General features: G+C 41.4%; 1 protein-coding gene across 2 annotated transcripts in view; it reads left to right on the forward strand.

The window, feature by feature from the left end:
* The first annotated feature begins 2,550 nt into the window (after positions 1-2,550).
* The window catches only part of fbln1 (fibulin 1), a 34,152-nt gene continuing 18,988 nt past the window's right edge, over positions 2,551-17,714 (forward strand). The window contains exons 1-12 of one of the 2 annotated variants that reach the window (XM_062389937.1): positions 2,551-2,775; positions 6,554-6,662; positions 10,337-10,466; positions 12,743-12,902; positions 13,537-13,599; positions 13,708-13,794; positions 13,946-14,083; positions 14,618-14,755; positions 15,277-15,420; positions 15,528-15,653; positions 16,829-16,954; positions 17,572-17,691. In XM_062389937.1, coding sequence (XP_062245921.1) covers positions 2,721-2,775; positions 6,554-6,662; positions 10,337-10,466; positions 12,743-12,902; positions 13,537-13,599; positions 13,708-13,794; positions 13,946-14,083; positions 14,618-14,755; positions 15,277-15,420; positions 15,528-15,653; positions 16,829-16,954; positions 17,572-17,691 — 1,396 coding nt within the window. In that variant the 5' untranslated portion in view covers positions 2,551-2,720. The remainder of the gene's footprint in view (positions 2,776-6,553; positions 6,663-10,336; positions 10,467-12,742; positions 12,903-13,536; positions 13,600-13,707; positions 13,795-13,945; positions 14,084-14,617; positions 14,756-15,276; positions 15,421-15,527; positions 15,654-16,828; positions 16,955-17,571; positions 17,692-17,714) is intronic. The other variant, XM_062389935.1, reaches the window with a different exon arrangement.

Here is a 17,714-nt window from a genome sequence, read left to right on the forward strand (position 1 = left end):
CAATCTCAGCAGGCTCATTTTTACACCACAGTGGGAGATTTCCAAATAGATTTAGTAGGACATTTTTTATCTGGGATACGTGTATTAAAAAAGAGAGTGATAATAAATCTAAATAAGGAAGATAAACACCATATAATTCAGACCTTTACATTTCTGCAGTTCAGCTATTGTAATATTGTGTCATATTGCAGAATAATGGAGACAAGTGGCTGCTTGGAAGTAACACAAACACCATTCCTACGTGTGTAATATACTTTTATGTAAATTTTTCAGCAAATCGTGCAAAACACCAGCGTCGTCGTTTAAAATATTCTTCGTCTCTGTTGCCAGGTTTCTCTCATAGGACGTCTGTGGTGCGCTGAGGAGCAGAGAGAATGAGACGCAGCTCATCACACACTAGACTTTTATCCAGCGCAGCCACCCATTTATAACTGCCATAGACTTGCGGGCTCCCCTGTATGCCTGTGGTGTCCCAATATCAAGTCCTTGGTGATGTTTCTAGACTGGCTAGACTGGTGGTGGAGACATATGGGTCTGATTAGACGATCATTTAACCTTCCTCTGTCACCATGCCCAGAAGTCAGGAGACTGATTGAATTTGCAGAGGGCCTTAGTTGGTACAAAATGTTTATAATACAGTCTAGCAATTATTTCTCCGCTCCTTGCCAATTCTGGTGGACGTGAAGCGTGAGTGTATGTGCATGTGTGGTTTGTTTATACCCGGCTCCTTTGCACAGTTCATTATCACCGTGGCTGACATCTGTGGCGCTGTTACAAAAGCTCTAATTCATTAACTTTGAGGGGCACTTTTTATTTGGTGCAGCTGTAAAGTTTAATAACGACAGAGAAAAATGACCTCAGTTGGAAGCCGAGAGCGACAGGTAATAAAGCTGTGCAGATATCAGTTAGGATTAATGCAGCAGCACAGAGGCAGGTTCTGATTTCATTTCACTTTTCATCGCCCTGAAGTCAAGTCAAGACCAGTCAATTGTATTTATGTAGCACATAAAACATCACAAGAGCCAAAGTACTTAACAATCCTGGCAAATAAAACAAGCATGGATAAAAGATAAGATATACAATGTTGTAAATATTGTATAAATATTTGCGAAAAAGAAAAACAAGATAAGTGAACACAGAATTCACAGAATCATAAGAAAGACTTATGGATGGACTGACTCAAAAGAGACATTTAAATCAGATTTAAAATGATCGACAGTTGGACAAGACCTGATGCAGGGAGAGAGACTGTTCCAGAGTTATTGGTGCAGCAACAGAGAAAGCCTGATCTCCTTTAGTTACCTTTAAGGTGCAACAAACCCAAAAAGTAGCAGTAAATAACCTTATTTGCTGACACAGCACTGAGTATTTTACCCCCTCTCTCTTTCTTTATTTTTCCCCCCCTCTAACTGAGATATCAGTATCACAGTCCCGACATAGCCACAACAGATTTTTAAAATACCTGAAAACCAGCTCCAGATGTTGAGTAATCAGTCCAATCATTAATCACAGACAGAAAAATCTCTACTCTGCTCAGGATGGGGAGACAAATCTGCATGTGTAGACTGAAGACTCTTGCGAATGCTTCAGTAGGCTATGAAAGGCTACAGCTCCCTCAGTAGTATCACAAATCTTAATCACTATCAATCATACGACATCTATCTACTAATTCTACAAATGTCTGTCTTTCTGTCTTCATGTGAAACATATGTTGGGAACCGTTCATCTTACTGGTTCCGCACTTGGCATATGTATTCTTACACATAATATGTTCAATATGAATTAATGTGAATAAACAGATGGCCAGCGCTCTATAGCAGTCATTGGCGACAGGACAGTGTGCCTTCAGTCTGTGGGCCGAGTTGACCAAGTCTTCTGGAACGTTAATATTCTTGTTGAAAGGCTTTTTATCAAGTTAAATTACAGAACTTTTATCTTGAAAACCTCTTGCTCAACAGACCTCTCCTCTGAAACAGCTGACATAATTCAACTTAGATAAAAGCCACATATGTAAACAATAAGTAAGCTAATTCAGTTGGTTTTTATAAAAAACATTGATTATCAAATCTTGACTGTAGATAAACCAGGTAGAATGAACACAAAGTTTGTAACTTTTGTCTGCACCATAGACTGTTTATAAAAAGATCTGCACACAAAGTCCAGCGCACAAACAAAAAAGTAAAGTGACAGTTTATTGTTGAGCTGTTTGAGGAGGACTCACTACTGACAAGGAATAATTGTGAAGAAGTTCCATAGCATATCATATTTATATTAGGATCGGCCTTTCTTTAGATCTATTACTGTTAGACTACATATATGAATTACACTACAATCTCACTTCTAAGCATAAACACCACGTGTGTGTACAAATATATTTTATAAGTGTTATAACCTACAACGGATCTCACAGTTAATAGCCCCCTAGCAGGGAAGGAAAACGCAGCTTTGATAAGTGTGTGCATGTGGCCCCGTGCAGCCCGCCCCTCGCCGTGCCATCATCATTATACGCTCATTCCTCCAGTCACGCTGCAACTGCGCCTCTCAGCTCCATCACATCGCATCCACCTCTCGCACGGTGCAGTCTGTGTTCTCCCGAGAGAGCGCCGCCTCCGATCCACTCACCATCCTGCAAAGAAAACTCACCAAACTCAACAGGAAGCTGAACGCGCCGGGATCTACTTCACTTCACAGCAGCATTGGGCAGATTCTCTCCTCATTCAATGGGTCCGTGTGTTGTGCTGCTCTGCTCCATGTTCGGGCTCCTGCTTGGCCAAGGTAAGTTACCTTTCTGCGAGATAGATCACTACTACGTGACTTTTACTCTTACTAGGCTGAACCAAGCCGAACAATGGCAATGTGGAAAGATACAGAATATATGTGGTAAGATACAGAATAAATGTGGTATGTATTGTATTTCTATACATGGGTTTACATGGGTGAGAATCAAAGTGATACCAGACAAAGAGTAAGAGGTGATGCATTTGTTATAGGACTAGTTGGGACATGTGATGAAAGCACACTTCAAAGTTGGCTGCGTCAAAGTGTAACAAGTCTGGACTGAAATTAAGTCTGGTTTCCTGTGATTTCATTATAGATGATTCAAATCACTTCTATTGTTTTCCCACTTAAAAAGTGGGATATTATGAGCGTATAGCAGCTATAAATGAACTGCGTTGTGTCTGACAGGATCCAGATACTACATTTGTTTATAACATGAAAATATAATAACAATCAGCATCCTACAAATCAGAACTGGCTTATATGCCAAGTATGTGCACACATACTGGGAATTTTGTCTCCTGTTTTACATTACTCTAAGTGGACTAAGATAGAAATACAGACACTGCTCTAGGGACAAGGAAAACAACAACAAAAGAAACAGAACAAAGTAAAAGAATGATACACAACAATACTTCATGTATATTGGTGGATGTTCCCGATTAAATACATACAGTAGCATGTGAAAAGAAAAGTAGGAAAATATGCAGAATATGAAAATCGAAAAGTAAACCATCATCTACTCTCTTTTTCATTCATTACATTGTCTCAATGCAGTAGCTGTAAATTCAACTTGACTCACAAAGTGATGAAAGAAAAGATGTCACATCAAATGGAGGAGTGTTAAAAATGCAGATTTGCATGAGTCTCAAGTGAGAGTTCTCACCGCCATGGTTTCTGTACTTCCTGCCCTCCAGGCCAAAGGCCAAGTACCTTGGTATGCTGTGATGCAGTGTCAGAATGGCCGCTGTCTCACCAGGACATGGTGGTCTAGACAGACAGGTGTGATTTATACTTGAGTGCCCACAGCAGGGTTACCAAGGTATAGGATGAAGCATATCCAAAATGCTCACACATGGGGCTATTTTCACAGTCAGTGGAGGCTGTCCTTTTCCAAGCTGCTTTCATTGTGCGCGTCAAAGGTCAGTTTGAAGTCAACTTCAGTCAGCTGTCAGCTTGACCCGTGACATAACTAGAGCCCCTAGAGATCCTTGTGTATGTTTATCATATAAAGGCCTGATCTAAGGAGGAATATGACAAAGAATAGATAGATAGATAGATAGATAGATAGATAGATACCTCTTATGTATAACAGCCTTTTTATGTCACTGAAAAACCTCCAAATAAGTGCAGCCTGTAAGAGATGCACTTCTGTAGTGACGAATGGCCAACTCCTCTGTTGGGTGGAGCTGAACCACTTGGCTCATTAAGCCTTGTTTACATGAGGCGTCTAGACGCAGGCAGGCAATGTGCTGCTCTGCCAAGACAGAATGGCCCTTCACAAACCAGCACCGCCATCCAAGATGGAAATCAGCCGTCTCCAGACAGACAATGCATCAGCAGAGACAGAGCACTGTGGTAAACTGTATCTAGACTGCATAAGCAGCTGCGCCTGGTTTGCCTCTTTTGATAAAACAGGACCACGCAGATTTAGAAGCACTTCTGGTCTTTGAGTTTAGGTTTGCAAAGCAGCAGACAGTGGTGACGTTGGAATGGATGCTTAGTGGCTTAGAGTCAGTTATCAGCAGAGACCTACTGTGGGGAGAAATCCCTAGAACAAATCGCAGGGAGCAGTTTAACATGCATGACAAACTGTTCCTGTCATTTAAAATATACTTAGAGTGCCCCAGCGGAGGAATTCTCCGGAATTGGTTATTTTGTGGAATCTGGGAAGTTGCTCCCTGGTTGCTTTTCTAGTTTTAATACAAACTGGTACCAGTTTCTGAGAATGGTAAAAAACAATGGAGATGGGAGAACTACTCTATAACAGTATTCAACATTTAACACCTTCAATGGCAGCCACTGCAAAGTTGTATTATCAGCTTTTTGCAAACAAAACAATTTGAGATAGTCTTTTTGGTGTTACCATACAGGTCTTTAACATACACAGACAGAGAGAGGGAGACTCAGAGATGGCCTACTTGGTAAACCCATGTGAAAACCTTTTAAAATATCATCTCATTTCATCCAGCTGTTATACAAGGTTTTTTGGCCAGAGTATTCTGGGATGTGCCAGACTTTCAGAAGTCGGTAGTGAGTCAGCTAATGTGGCTGCAGAGTAATAAATCCTCCGTCCGCAGTCAATCCGTTCTGCCAGGTTAATCATCCTTTGTGTAGTAGTTTTGATTTCAAGTAGCCTGACTCGCATTCATAAGAGAAAAATTCACAGCTCAATCTAATAAATACGTAGTTGTTGTTATATCTAACTCACACTTCAGGGCTGCACACACCTGGGTTTTTAGAAACCTGAAAACTAATCTGAGAAACTGGGTTTTATTCCAATGCTAGCACTTTGTTGTTCTGAAGTTTATCGGTGCATAAAGTTGCTAGGATGATGACTATTCCTGATTCTTCTTCCCTTTGGATTTATTGACCAAAATGAAATTCCGTCCTGCTCCTATGGGACAAAGAAGCGAGCCCTGCTCTCCCAGACACTTGTCCTCCTTACCTAATCTAACCATCTCAAGTCCATGACGCCAGACGTGTCGCAGCAGATGCTGAGTCTCAGCCAGATGGATTTATGCAGTGCGTTTCACAATCACTTTACTAATAATTCAGAACATTCAGTCAGAAACCAGCAGAATCGCATATTCTATTACAGTGGATCAACAAAATTTATTTCACAGCGAGTTTGTTTTCTCCTTTTTTTTCTCTCGGGGGACTTACTGTTAATAACAATTTGGCAAACTTATCCTGGGTTTAGCCTAAGGTAAGAAAAAAAGTAAAGAGTCTAATCTGCCAAAGCTACTTCAAATTTGGCAGATCACACAAACCACAGGCAAATGAACGTACTCGATGTGATTGCGTCAGCTGATTGTTTACAGAGTCGAGGAATTCCACGCTCTCTAATCCACATGAATAAACAGCCAGATCACCACAGAGCTGGTTTGGCTCCAGTTTTTTGGGGAAAAAATCCTCTCTTGCGTGTGCAACAACATATCCATCACTGTCTTTGGCACAAAAAAGGTATTTTGGGATTTAAAATTGCCAAACAAATTCAGAATTTTCTTTCTTCATCTTTCAGAAAACAAAATGCAACTTGCCTTTTAGGACATTGGGAGGATTCTCTTTTGTTTGGATAGATTTCCAAATACCATGATTGTTATTCACTTAATTACTGAAAACAATGCGTCAATTAGCAGGAATTATTTTTGCCAAAAGAAATGTGTTATGTAAAGACATGAAAACATTGAACCATACTTATGACTGTGCCATTTAATATACTTATCTAGTCTTGGGCAGTTTAAAGGGTATGGAACCCTACTCTCATCCCCCAACCTGGCTGGTACCAACCTACCAGCCAGGTTGGTAGGTTGGTATGTAGGTAGGTAGGTAGTTAGGCTGGCTGTTTCGTAGACAGGCAGGTAGGTTCATGTATCCAGGCAGATGTGCCTGCCTGTCTCCTACAGTCATTATGGGCGTCCCCTCAGCTTGACAAATGAGATAATACCAGATATTAAAATGTCCCAAAAGTAAATGTGCACAAATTTATTGCTTTTGTAAACTACGTGACATGTGCAAAAAAACTAAATTGTTTTCTTTTTAATGTCTGCAGGAGCAGAGCAGGTCTCGATAGAGGACTGCTGTAAGGATGGACAGAAGCGAGGCAATGATAACGAAGACTGTGCATCCCTCCCTCTCATCTCTGGGTCAGACACATGCAGGTAAGCGGGTGCAGCATATAGATTTGTCCTAATTCTGGATCCGGCTCCTTCAGAGGACTCAGTCTACATGGTCCACAAAAGGGGTGGTCTTTGTAGACTATGGAGGCTGTGACAAATTGAGACTGGTTTGTTCTGCAGAGGCTGTGATCAGTGTCACCAGCTTGTCCGGCCCTTTGGGCTGTTGCATCTGAACCATTAGCTGTTTGGTTGAGTTGAGGGGTGATACTCAAACGTTGGACATCTTTTCACCCACCTCTTTGAAAAATGGTTCGTCACCAGAGCACAATGAATCCTCGGATAGTTTGGTCCCGGAAGGATCCACCTGTTGGAGCCTTTGTTTCTCAGGCATGAAAAGACACATTTGGAGGAGCCTTCGAAAGGGAACATCCTCGTCGCGCCGTTGTGACACAATCGGTCTTCACATATAGCCTCTGAAGGATGCAACCCCTGAATTGAGACACAGCGTATGTGATACTTTGCTCTATCTGATAAGAAATCTATACATCACAAGGCGGAGGTTTCTCTAGTAGAGGACTTTCCTGTGGCATAGTTCAGATTAACAAGTCATTAACTGCTTCACTCTTTGTCACAATCTTACATTTTCTATCTGCACCACAGCATCTCTTGCAATATTGTCCCAGAGCGTTTTGGTCGGTTGCATGGTAGGAAAATTCTGTTGGCTCTTAAAATTAGATTGTTTTACCTCACTCCCGTAAATCTCCAGGCACATTATTCACTTCACGTGAGAGCGGGAAACACTAATAGTGATGGGATAATAACAGGCCTGCTGGTAACCCTAGAAGGTGTCCTGCCACAGGTTCGGGGCCCATAATCCAGAGAGGTCTGCTGCTGTGAACGCTGATGGCAAACACATTTACCGTAGCCACCCTTAGTGATCCCAAATTTGTCTAAATTATAGTGTGAGGGGGAGCGGAGGAAGAGGGCAGGGGTTTGTGGGGGGAGCAGGGTGTATTTGGGAAGTGGAAAAGGGTGAGGAGGGGAAGAGGGGGTCAGAAGAGGGGTTGTTTCAAAAGCCAGGAAATACCTCAGAGGTGAAACGTGACATAGAGGGAAGACGGAGAGAGGCAATAACAGGAAATCTGAACGACTACTTTAGACACCAAAGGGGGGGAAAAAAGTACGCAAGAAGAGAGAGAAGAGAAAAAGAAAAACAGGAGCTTGTCTGTGCCCTTAAAAGGTTCGGCGGAGGAGGTGTGAGCCTTGACTTGAATTCTGGGTCCACAGCGGTTTATGTGGGAAGAGATTTCTGGCAAGAGTTGATAAAGAGGCTTGTTGGAAATGACAGAGGCGTTGTGAGGGGGTGGCATTTTTGTATGCTCCCAGTAAAGCTTCAGTGAGACAGATTCGAGCCAGAAAGAAAGCAACACTCTTAACTGATGGGCTTGCACCAACAGAGAGCAAATAGATAACAGGATGGAGTCTGATGTAACCAAAATATAAATTAACTGCTGTAATGTAAAAGGGCTTTGCCTCTTACAGATCACTGATTTGACATTTTGACATGACACTACAACACGTGGTGTTTCGTTGATCGCTGTAGAGATATATAGTTTGGATCTCTTCTTTGCAGTGAGCTCAGACGTCAAGGTACTTTCTGTACCAACATGTTAGTACAAATATTCTAAATCCCATCTGTAACACATAAGCATAGATTTCTAAAGGATTAGTGAAATGATTATGACCTGACTAACTGTTGGTCCATTCTGACAGGAAAGGCTGTCCTAAGAATGGATGGATAGGATGGATAGGTTGGTTGGTAGCAGCCAGGTTGGTTGGTAGGTAGGTAGTTAGGCTGGCTGGCTTGTAGGCAGGCAGGTGGGCAGCCAGGTTGGTGGGTAGGTAGTTAGGCTGGCTTGTAGGCTGGCAGGCGGGCAGCCAGGTTGGTAGGTTGGTAGGTAGGTAGGTAGGTAGGTAGGTAGGTAGGTAGTTAGGCTGGCTTGTAGGCTGGCAGGCGGGCAGCCAGGTTGGTAGGTTAGTAGGTAGGTAGGTAGGTAGGTAGGTAGGTAGTTAGGCTGGCTGGTAGGCAGGCAGGCAGGCAGGTAGGTAGGCAGGTTGGTAGGTAGGTAGGTTTACTTAATTGATCCCAAAATGGGAAATCCCTGTCATACAACAGCAAAATATCATGTACATAACACACTATACAAAATATTAAAATCTAACAAATATGCAAGATAAATGCAACAAAAAAAAAAGTGAGCAATCAAGGAGTGGTTTTGTTTTGTAATACCATTAAAGGAGTAATACCCAAACTCCCACCATGAGTAAGGACTTGTGGAGGTGGACACATGTAAATCCGGGAAATGTTGGTTTAACTCTGGTCGGAAATAACGCAACAAAGGCCTCAGGGAGAGCTGCTCAACCCAGATTCAACTCAGTGATGTCAGTGTTGCAAAACAAAAATACACCTCCACTGAATCCTTCCGGGACTTTCACATCCCAATCATCCATGAAGAGGTTTTTTCTGTGACAACTTTGAGATCCCCCATCAGGCTCGCCTCAGGCTCATTTTAATGGGCTGCACTGAAAGGCACTGTTGTGTTGCACTGCATGAGGCGTGGAAGCCACAAAAAAGAGCAATGAAAATGGATAAGGAATTGATTGGCAGACTGACTGATTCATACTTTATTGACAATTGTCATTATCAACTATTAAGACAGGAAAAACTAAGGAAAATTACATCAACACAAGCCTGAATTGGGATCTAGGATCCCAATTGGATAAGTTCCATTTTAATTTGAGGATCAACTGGTGCATAAAACAGTGCTTTGACACATATTCACTGCTCAAAACATTTTTGTCAGAGACAATGTTATAAAATGTGGTTGTGGCAGGCTGAGTCATGCAGTTTCTCAAGGGTTTGGCCTACAGTGTTTGTGCAGATTTAAACGTCATTAGACATTTCCTAAGGAGTCTCAGTTGCTAGTTTCAAGTCTTCTTCAACACAACATGATTTTGGAAATTCTGATCCCATTTCGTGTAAATTGGACGATAAGGCACGGCCCGCATTTGGGCATGAATGCCGTCGTGATTGACAGGTAATACTGTCCAATGGGTGCGGATCCTATGTGGGTGTGTACACAAGCTTTGGTTCAGTCCCACCCCCTGCTCCTCTTACTATAATTTTTCTGGATTCAGAAAAACAAGATAGCGTTGGTCAAAATATCAAATTTGCTGCTGTGAAACAATTCATGTCAGTTTGATCTTGTAAATGATGAGTTGTCGACTGTAGTAAACAACACAGTGTAGGTGATTATCACAGCAGCACTGTCTCTAATGAAATGTCAATCAGGTTAATCTAATCAGATGACAATTTACCACTTTGCTTTTCAATCATCTATACTAACATCTTCATCCCTTCCAGTTGTTAATTGTTATAGGGGTGATATGGACCACGAGTTGTGAATGAAGAATGGTAGACTGAGGAAAGGAGGAAACATGGCTCAGTTATTCTTTATATCACAACTGTTTTCATCATATTGGTTTTAAATGAATCGTATAACATCATAATTGATCCCTCAAATTGTCATTATAAATCAATTTCACTGCTTCATTTGTCTTTTCTAAAACATTTTTTGTTGTTGTTCATACTGTGCTGAGGGAGCTGAGAATAACTGCACCACCTGTGTTTTGTGTTGTTTTCTTCCTGCTGACAGGATAGTGCAGGAGCAGTGCTGTGTGACAGTGCTCGAGGATAACATGTGCACCACTGGTATCAACGTGGCCAAAGACCAAGGATCCTGTGACTCTTTATTCAGTAGCACCTGCGAGACCAAGACGACAAAGGTCTGTTGTGTGTGTTTCTGTGTGTGTCTTTCTAACATTAAACACTATAAACAGAGACAACAAGATGGAATGAAACTGCTGTGTGCACCAAAAAACCCTTATCCACTCCAATCAATACATACTATTCTGCTGGACAGCTAGATTGGAGGCAAATGATTGATGAACTGAATGTGTTTTGTGTGCATGTATGTGTGTGTCTGTGTGTGCGTGTGTGCCAGGAGCAGGATGAGGCATGTCACTCCACGGCAGACTGGAGCTTGTTGCTGTCAGATGGATTATAAATTCAGACTCTCGAATCTTCCCCGGGCTAACAAAGCACTTTTTTGGCCTTTCTATTATTTTTTTCCCTTTTTCAAATAATCCCCATCTGTCCGCCTCTTTATTTTCACAACACTCAGCACATCAACACATCTTGGAGATACATTTTAAATGAAATGTGGAGAGGCAATGAGACAAGTTGGTGAGTTTTCTTGACAGGATGAGGTAATTGTCAGCGGGGGCAGCTTGTCCTCACTTGATCTCCTGTAAAGTGCAGATAATGGCCCATAAACGAGCTCAGGTAAGGAGAGTATAACAAAGGGTTTATAGAAAAGAAGGAGACAGTTATATTATATAACTCATTACATCATATTAAAAATATATATTTTCTACCTAATCGTCAATGGGCTTCTTTCTCCCCAATAGGAGATTTTATCATCTTAGAAAATGTAATAAATCCTTAGAAATATTCAACATTTTAGGGAATTTATCTATAGCTTGCTCCTTTGTCAAGAGTTAAATAAGTCTGTGCTATGCCTGGAGAACTGAAGATGGTAAGCTTAGTTGAGCTCAGGCTTTAGACTGGAAGCAGAGAGAAACAGCAAGTCGGTGTAGAATTTAACGCCACAAAAGTGTACAAATTACAATCTGTTTTTACTGGACATGGATTTTAAAGAAGACTTTGCAATGCATGCCAATAAATAGTCAGGCCAGTATATAGGCTAAAGCAAATTGGGTGAATGCGTTAGAATGTAAGTTTTAGTCGCAAGATTGTTGGCCACTTGGGGGCAGTGTAAACACTTAATGGTATGGCCACCTTGTTAGCAAACATTTCTCTATTTACTCATCCAGCTCATACAGGGCAGCATTAGAATTGGATTGAATGGAATCAAAGTCCACTGTCTATTTTCCTTTTTAGCTGTTTCCACATAAAGTATTCGGCTGAAGAAGGTTCACCTGTCTGCAGGAGTGAGGCGGGGGAACCAAACCAATGACCTTATAGATGCAACAACTCTGTAGGGCTGAGAGGAATCAGCAGAGTCACTTAAGTCAACACCTTTCATATAAAAACATAGTTAGTTGCATTATGAAAACATTGATTATAGATTTTAATTTCTAGGTTTTTTGCACACTTTAAAATGTTTTTTTGGTGCATACCTCTGCACCAGAGGTATGCACCGCTATCGCTTGACAAGTCCTGTTTCAGTAAACTATGTAATTATAGTTGATGAAGGATAGGAAAGCTTTTGGTCTGTGGGCACATGTGTTGTTGGCACATGTCTATCACTGGACTTTATCCAGCTATTTGGATTTTTTTTTCTGCACCTAGGACGGCATCAAGGCCACAGATACACACACACGCATGCACACACACACACGCGCACACACACACACATAGACACACATATAGAGTTGCAGATAAAACTCTATTTTTTTGTGGCATGTGTTCATTCTAGCAATCACTGCCATTACAACACACTCACACCACAGACTTCACTTAATATACTCTCATTGCCCAAAGGGAAACAACACACCCATTCTCCACACTCTGCACCGCACAACTCCCCCCCCCCTCCTGACATTACCGGGTTGCTGTAATGATTGATTGAGCGGGCCTCAGCCAGAGGGGATGACGATCATCTCATTACTGTTTGCCTGTCAGTCTTTGTTAGTGACTTTCTGCCGATCTCGCCTGTCACTCTGTCTGTCTGCCTGTCCGTCCGTCTGTCCATCTGCCTGAAGCCTGTCAGGTGTCTTAACATTCAGCTTGAGTGTCTGTCTGAATCACCTCATCCTCATCCATCATTCTAGAAGTCTACACGTCTAACTACAGTATTATACAAAAATCTCATCCCACAATGTTTTTCCCTGTGGCTTACACTTGCCCTACTACATCAGTTTTGAATTGAGTGTTTTTTTCCCTTCTTTCTGTTCTTTTACATCTTTTAAATGCACCTGTCTGTGCCCCCATGCCGTCTAACACAGCATGGGATTGTAATGTTTTCTCTTTTCTGTAGATGTGCTGTGGCTGTTGTCTTCTGGGGAAGACGACCCAGGAGCAGGGCCTACCGTGCTATAACAGCCTGTCTGTGGGCTACCAGTGTGGCCTGGTGTCCCGGGCTTGCTGCATGGAGGGAGCCTCAGATAACCAGACAGCACCAACAGCACAAACAGAGTGTGGGTGAAAAATAAACTATCGTGCAGTTTTTCTCATGTTTGTTTGAATGAAAGCAGATTATGTGGCTTTGGTATAAAAACAGAATCAGGTACGAGAAAGCCTGTGCATCAACGTTCACTTTCTCAAAATATTGGAATCATCAGCACACATAAGAAAAATGAGATGGAGAAATCAGAGGCCTCTTGTCTCGTCAAACAAAAGCCCACGCTGTCCCCTGGTGGCTGTATGTGGTCATTGCCTTTAACTTTCACTGGCGATACATCCACTATCTATAATACTTTGAGAGCTGATATCAGAAGAGTTGCGAGGTAAACCCTGGACCAGTCACACCTATGGACAATTCAGAGTCTCTAATTCACCTAATCCTAATCTGTTTGTGTTTGGAATGTGATCGATTTTAGGCAGGCTTTTATTTTAATCTGATTCTGATTCTGATTCTGATTCTAAATGTATTGCTGTCTAGTTTATTAATAAGCATCTTGGCTTCGTGACTGTGTTTTGCATCATAAGCAAGTTATTTATTGTCCATTCAAAATTAAGTCCCCGGATTATTAATTTAAAAAACTTTTTTTCGGAAAAAATAAAGTTTTGATTTCAAGCTCTCTTACAATTCTTTATGTTTCTGTCCCACAGTACCAAGCAAGGATGTAACCATTGAAAGAGGAGATAATTCAGTGTTAACCGACCAGTGTGATGGTACAGTATAGTAAACCAAATGGCTGTATAAGGCCTCATATTTAAGTAAATGGTTTAACCTTGCAAAAAATGTGATCAGTTATGAGCCTGTTTGTGTTGCTTGTTCAGGGAAATGTGCTCATGTCTGTGTCGGCAACAACACCTGTGCCTGTTTGAAAGGCTACAAACTCAAACCAGATGGGAAGAGCTGTGACGGTAAGACTCTTCTAAGATATTTTTATATTTGAATAGTCAGACTACTTGGAGGAGATTTTGATTGGTGTGATACGGAAATTAGGTGGAGCACAGTTACCATTAATGTTTATAGAATATATGTGCAAAATATTATTTACTCCGCTCCTCTCAGATATAAACGAGTGTCTGCTGGGAGCCAGTAACTGTCGGGCAGGACAGCGATGCATCAACAAAGAGGGCTCATTCCGGTGCCAGAGAGAGGTCAGCTGTGGAACTGGCTATGAACTCACTGACAACAACGACTGCAAGGGTCAGTCTAATGCATTTATTTATTTTAGAATCTAACCTTTATTTAACTTGGTATAAGGGTGACAGAGCAAAGATAGCACTGACCATTTCAAGGTTACAAAATATAAATACGCAGCATAACTCAGACAATGACTAATGAAAATTGAGCATATTACAAACAAACAACAGTTAGGGATGGTATTTACACACTTTAGAGACACTTATCACAGCTTCAGAGAAATACATCAGATTCTGGAGGTTGTTTCATGAACAGGGTGCAAAGAAGGAGAAAGATTCTGTAGTTTTGAATAAATCCTGTGACCTGGTAGAGCAACACCTAGTGGAGTTAAAACAGTAGCAGTTTAGGAAGTGATGTGTATAAATAATGTCCCTATAATCTACAAGACATGTAGCCTGAACAAGTGTTTTTGCTCAATTGAGGTAGGCCTTGTTTGTCCAGGGACAATATGAACATGGATAATATGCACAAGTTGTGTGTTTGCAGGTTTTCTCAGTGCATGCTCAATAATAATTCTGCTGTGATGTCGTCATCCAGATATTGACGAGTGTGAGGCTGGTATCCATAACTGTGGCCTGGTGTTTGAGTGCCAAAACAGCCAGGGGTCGTTCCGTTGTCTTCCCAAGGTCAAGTGTGGGGTTGGCTTCATCCAGGATGCCCTGGGCGATTGCATTGGTAAAAATCTGCACCATAACAAATTACAGTGTAGAGGTGTCCCATCCAGAGCTTTGGAGACATATATCGGCTTTTCAGTATCATAACTGGACACTAGAGAGTACAGACCTCCACCAAGGCACAACAGTTCCTTAAGGAAACCCCATTTAAATTCTCTACATTCAGATTTTTATTTGGATCTACACCAAATTTCATGCACTCATTATTATCAGTGACCTTAACATTTTATCCATCAAATCCACAAATTATTCTTCCCTTTCTTGCAATGCAAAGAAAGTAATAATTCTTTCTTGGATCACCCCTCCAAAATTTCACAGAAATAGGTTGAGTAGTTGTAGTGTAATTCTGCTAACAAGCAACCAAAGCAGACAAGAACATAACTTCCATGACGGAGGTGATAGCTCTTTGTTGATTTCTACCTTCTCATGCATAATACTGATGAATCAGAGTATCGTCTCTTCATAATTTAACATCATATATGATGTTAGAGTAACAATATTATAAACAATCTGTGTTTTCAGATATCAATGAATGTGTTAGCCACACCGGTCCATGCAGCAGAGGACAGGTCTGTTTGAACACAGTTGGCTCCTACAACTGCCAGAGGAACTCTGTGAACTGTGGTCGGGGGTACCACCTTAACGAAGAGGGCACACGCTGTGTTGGTACGGATGAGCAACTGGTCATCCCTAGATACAAAAGCATCATAGTGACCTACCTGTGCACATCATGCATGTATTCTTTGTTGCTTACTGTACATTCCTGTCTGCAGACATAGATGAGTGTAAGGGCCCTGAGAAGGTCTGTTCAGGTCATGGTTGTATCAACCTGGTGGGCTCGTACCGCTGTGAGTGTGGGAGTGGCTACATCTTCAACAGCATCAGCCGCACATGCGAGGGTAAGGAACCAGTAGATCTTGTCTGATGGCTTTTACATTGTAGCTCAGACCAAAGTACATTCACTGCATGCAAGTGAAACATCCATCCATACCACATATCCCTCAAGGGTCGGAGGCTGCAGGTAATTGTAAGTCAAACACTGTTTACCAATTGTGGTTGCTTAGAATCTGTATTATATTATATTTTATATTTTTTTATATTAGACCCCATTTTGACTTGTTAAGGCAGAAAAAGCTCAGGTGTAAATCAAAAGTATCACAGAGAAAATATATACCCTGCTCATGTTGTATATAACCCCATCAGGCAATAATAATATTTTCATGTTATTACAATGCAATTTTATAATGTCATCATGAAGTCATTAAAACCATATGACAACGAATGATTAGTTTATCTAAATAAACTCTATATCTTGGTTAAATTCCTCTGACTTCATAATGATGTCATATGATCTCTATCTATAGTCCCATATTATGCAGAGATACCTTGACAAAAGCATTTTGATTCATAGTGATTCTTCATGATGTTACTTTATATAATGTCACATGATCAAAACTATTTTCGGATTAAATCTAATCTCTGGATTGTCTCTCTATCATTTCTGGATATATCGTGGTCTTTATTGACATTGATGTAAGAGGAATCAACTCTCAATTTGATCATCTAGTGATACTGTTACTAATTCCTTCTCCTGGAGCCAAGTGCAACACAGCGAACACAGGAGAAGGATAAATAGGTTTTATTGTGCCCCAAAAAACTGGTAAATTCGGTGAGGATGGAGGTGGCAGGTAAGCGAAGTTGGTGGATGAGCAGAGGTGAGGGCAGTTTGACTTGGCTGCTGAGGCAGTGGTCAGCAAAACACAGGAGGCAGGACTGGAGACTGATGAGCCATGAGCCACACACACATACACAACATAGAGACGAGAACGAACAGAGAGACACAAGGGGAAACACAGGGAAATGTGGTACACTCCACTCCATTAAGTACCAAATCAAACCATGTCAGTTTGTCAAAGCCTGAGCTCGTCTAAATGGAATGCATCCAGCCGTCATTAACATTATTAACTCTACCTGTGCTTTTCCTGTTTCGACAAGTCTAAATGTGGGCCAGTAAAATTATCTATTTTACCATTTCATTAACTGACTTTGGGGTGTTTTCCAATTTGTGTCTCAGATATTAATGAATGCAGGCACTACCCAGGCCGCCTGTGTGCTCACAAGTGTGAGAACACTCTGGGGTCCTACAAGTGCAGCTGCACGACAGGGTTCAAGCTCTCCGCCGATGGCAGGAATTGTGACGGTAAGTCATACTCAGATATGGATGATTGCAACAGTTTACATACAGCATGTGCTCTGCATAGTGTACATATTGACAGTGTTATACCAAATGTAGGAAATTAGTTGGATGTATGGGTCAGCATGTAAGGTGTGTTGATTATTTTCCCATGTCCACATTTTGAAGTGTCGTTAAGCAGCACACATAACCTCCAATTACTCCTGGAGTGTGTTAAAGATACATCATATTTTGAACCAAAACATCCTCCATATTAATTTTCCTGTCTATGATGTCGTAGTTGTTCTTTACAATAGAATTAGTCTCCTGGAATCATATGCACGGTACAAGGCTGTTTCGCAGCCCGCTTTGCAAATGAACCATGTGCAGGAGTGAGCCCTGTGCGGTTACCTGTTACCTAAAAGTGAGTGTACTGTACTGTTTCAAAATAAAAATAAACATTTGAGTTTGTTACCCTTGGAAAAACACATCCTCTTGTATCCTCCCCCATCTGTCCAGTGTAAGCACATCCTCAGGAACCAGCTCACATCCACACTAAGTGTATAACTGTGAATGCAACTGTTTACTTTGTACATATTCCTAAGGACAGGGTTCATATTGCTCTGTGATAACCTTTTCTCTAGATCTGAATGAATGTGAGAGCAACCCATGCAGTCAAGAGTGTGCCAACGTGTATGGCTCGTACCAGTGTTACTGTCGCCGTGGGTACCAGCTCAGTGACATCGATGGCATGACTTGTGAAGGTAAAGTGGAAGCATTCAAACAG

The sequence above is a fragment of the Platichthys flesus genome, chromosome 6, assembly GCF_949316205.1.
Source record: "Platichthys flesus chromosome 6, fPlaFle2.1, whole genome shotgun sequence".
Lineage (NCBI taxonomy): Eukaryota > Metazoa > Chordata > Actinopteri > Pleuronectiformes > Pleuronectidae > Platichthys > Platichthys flesus.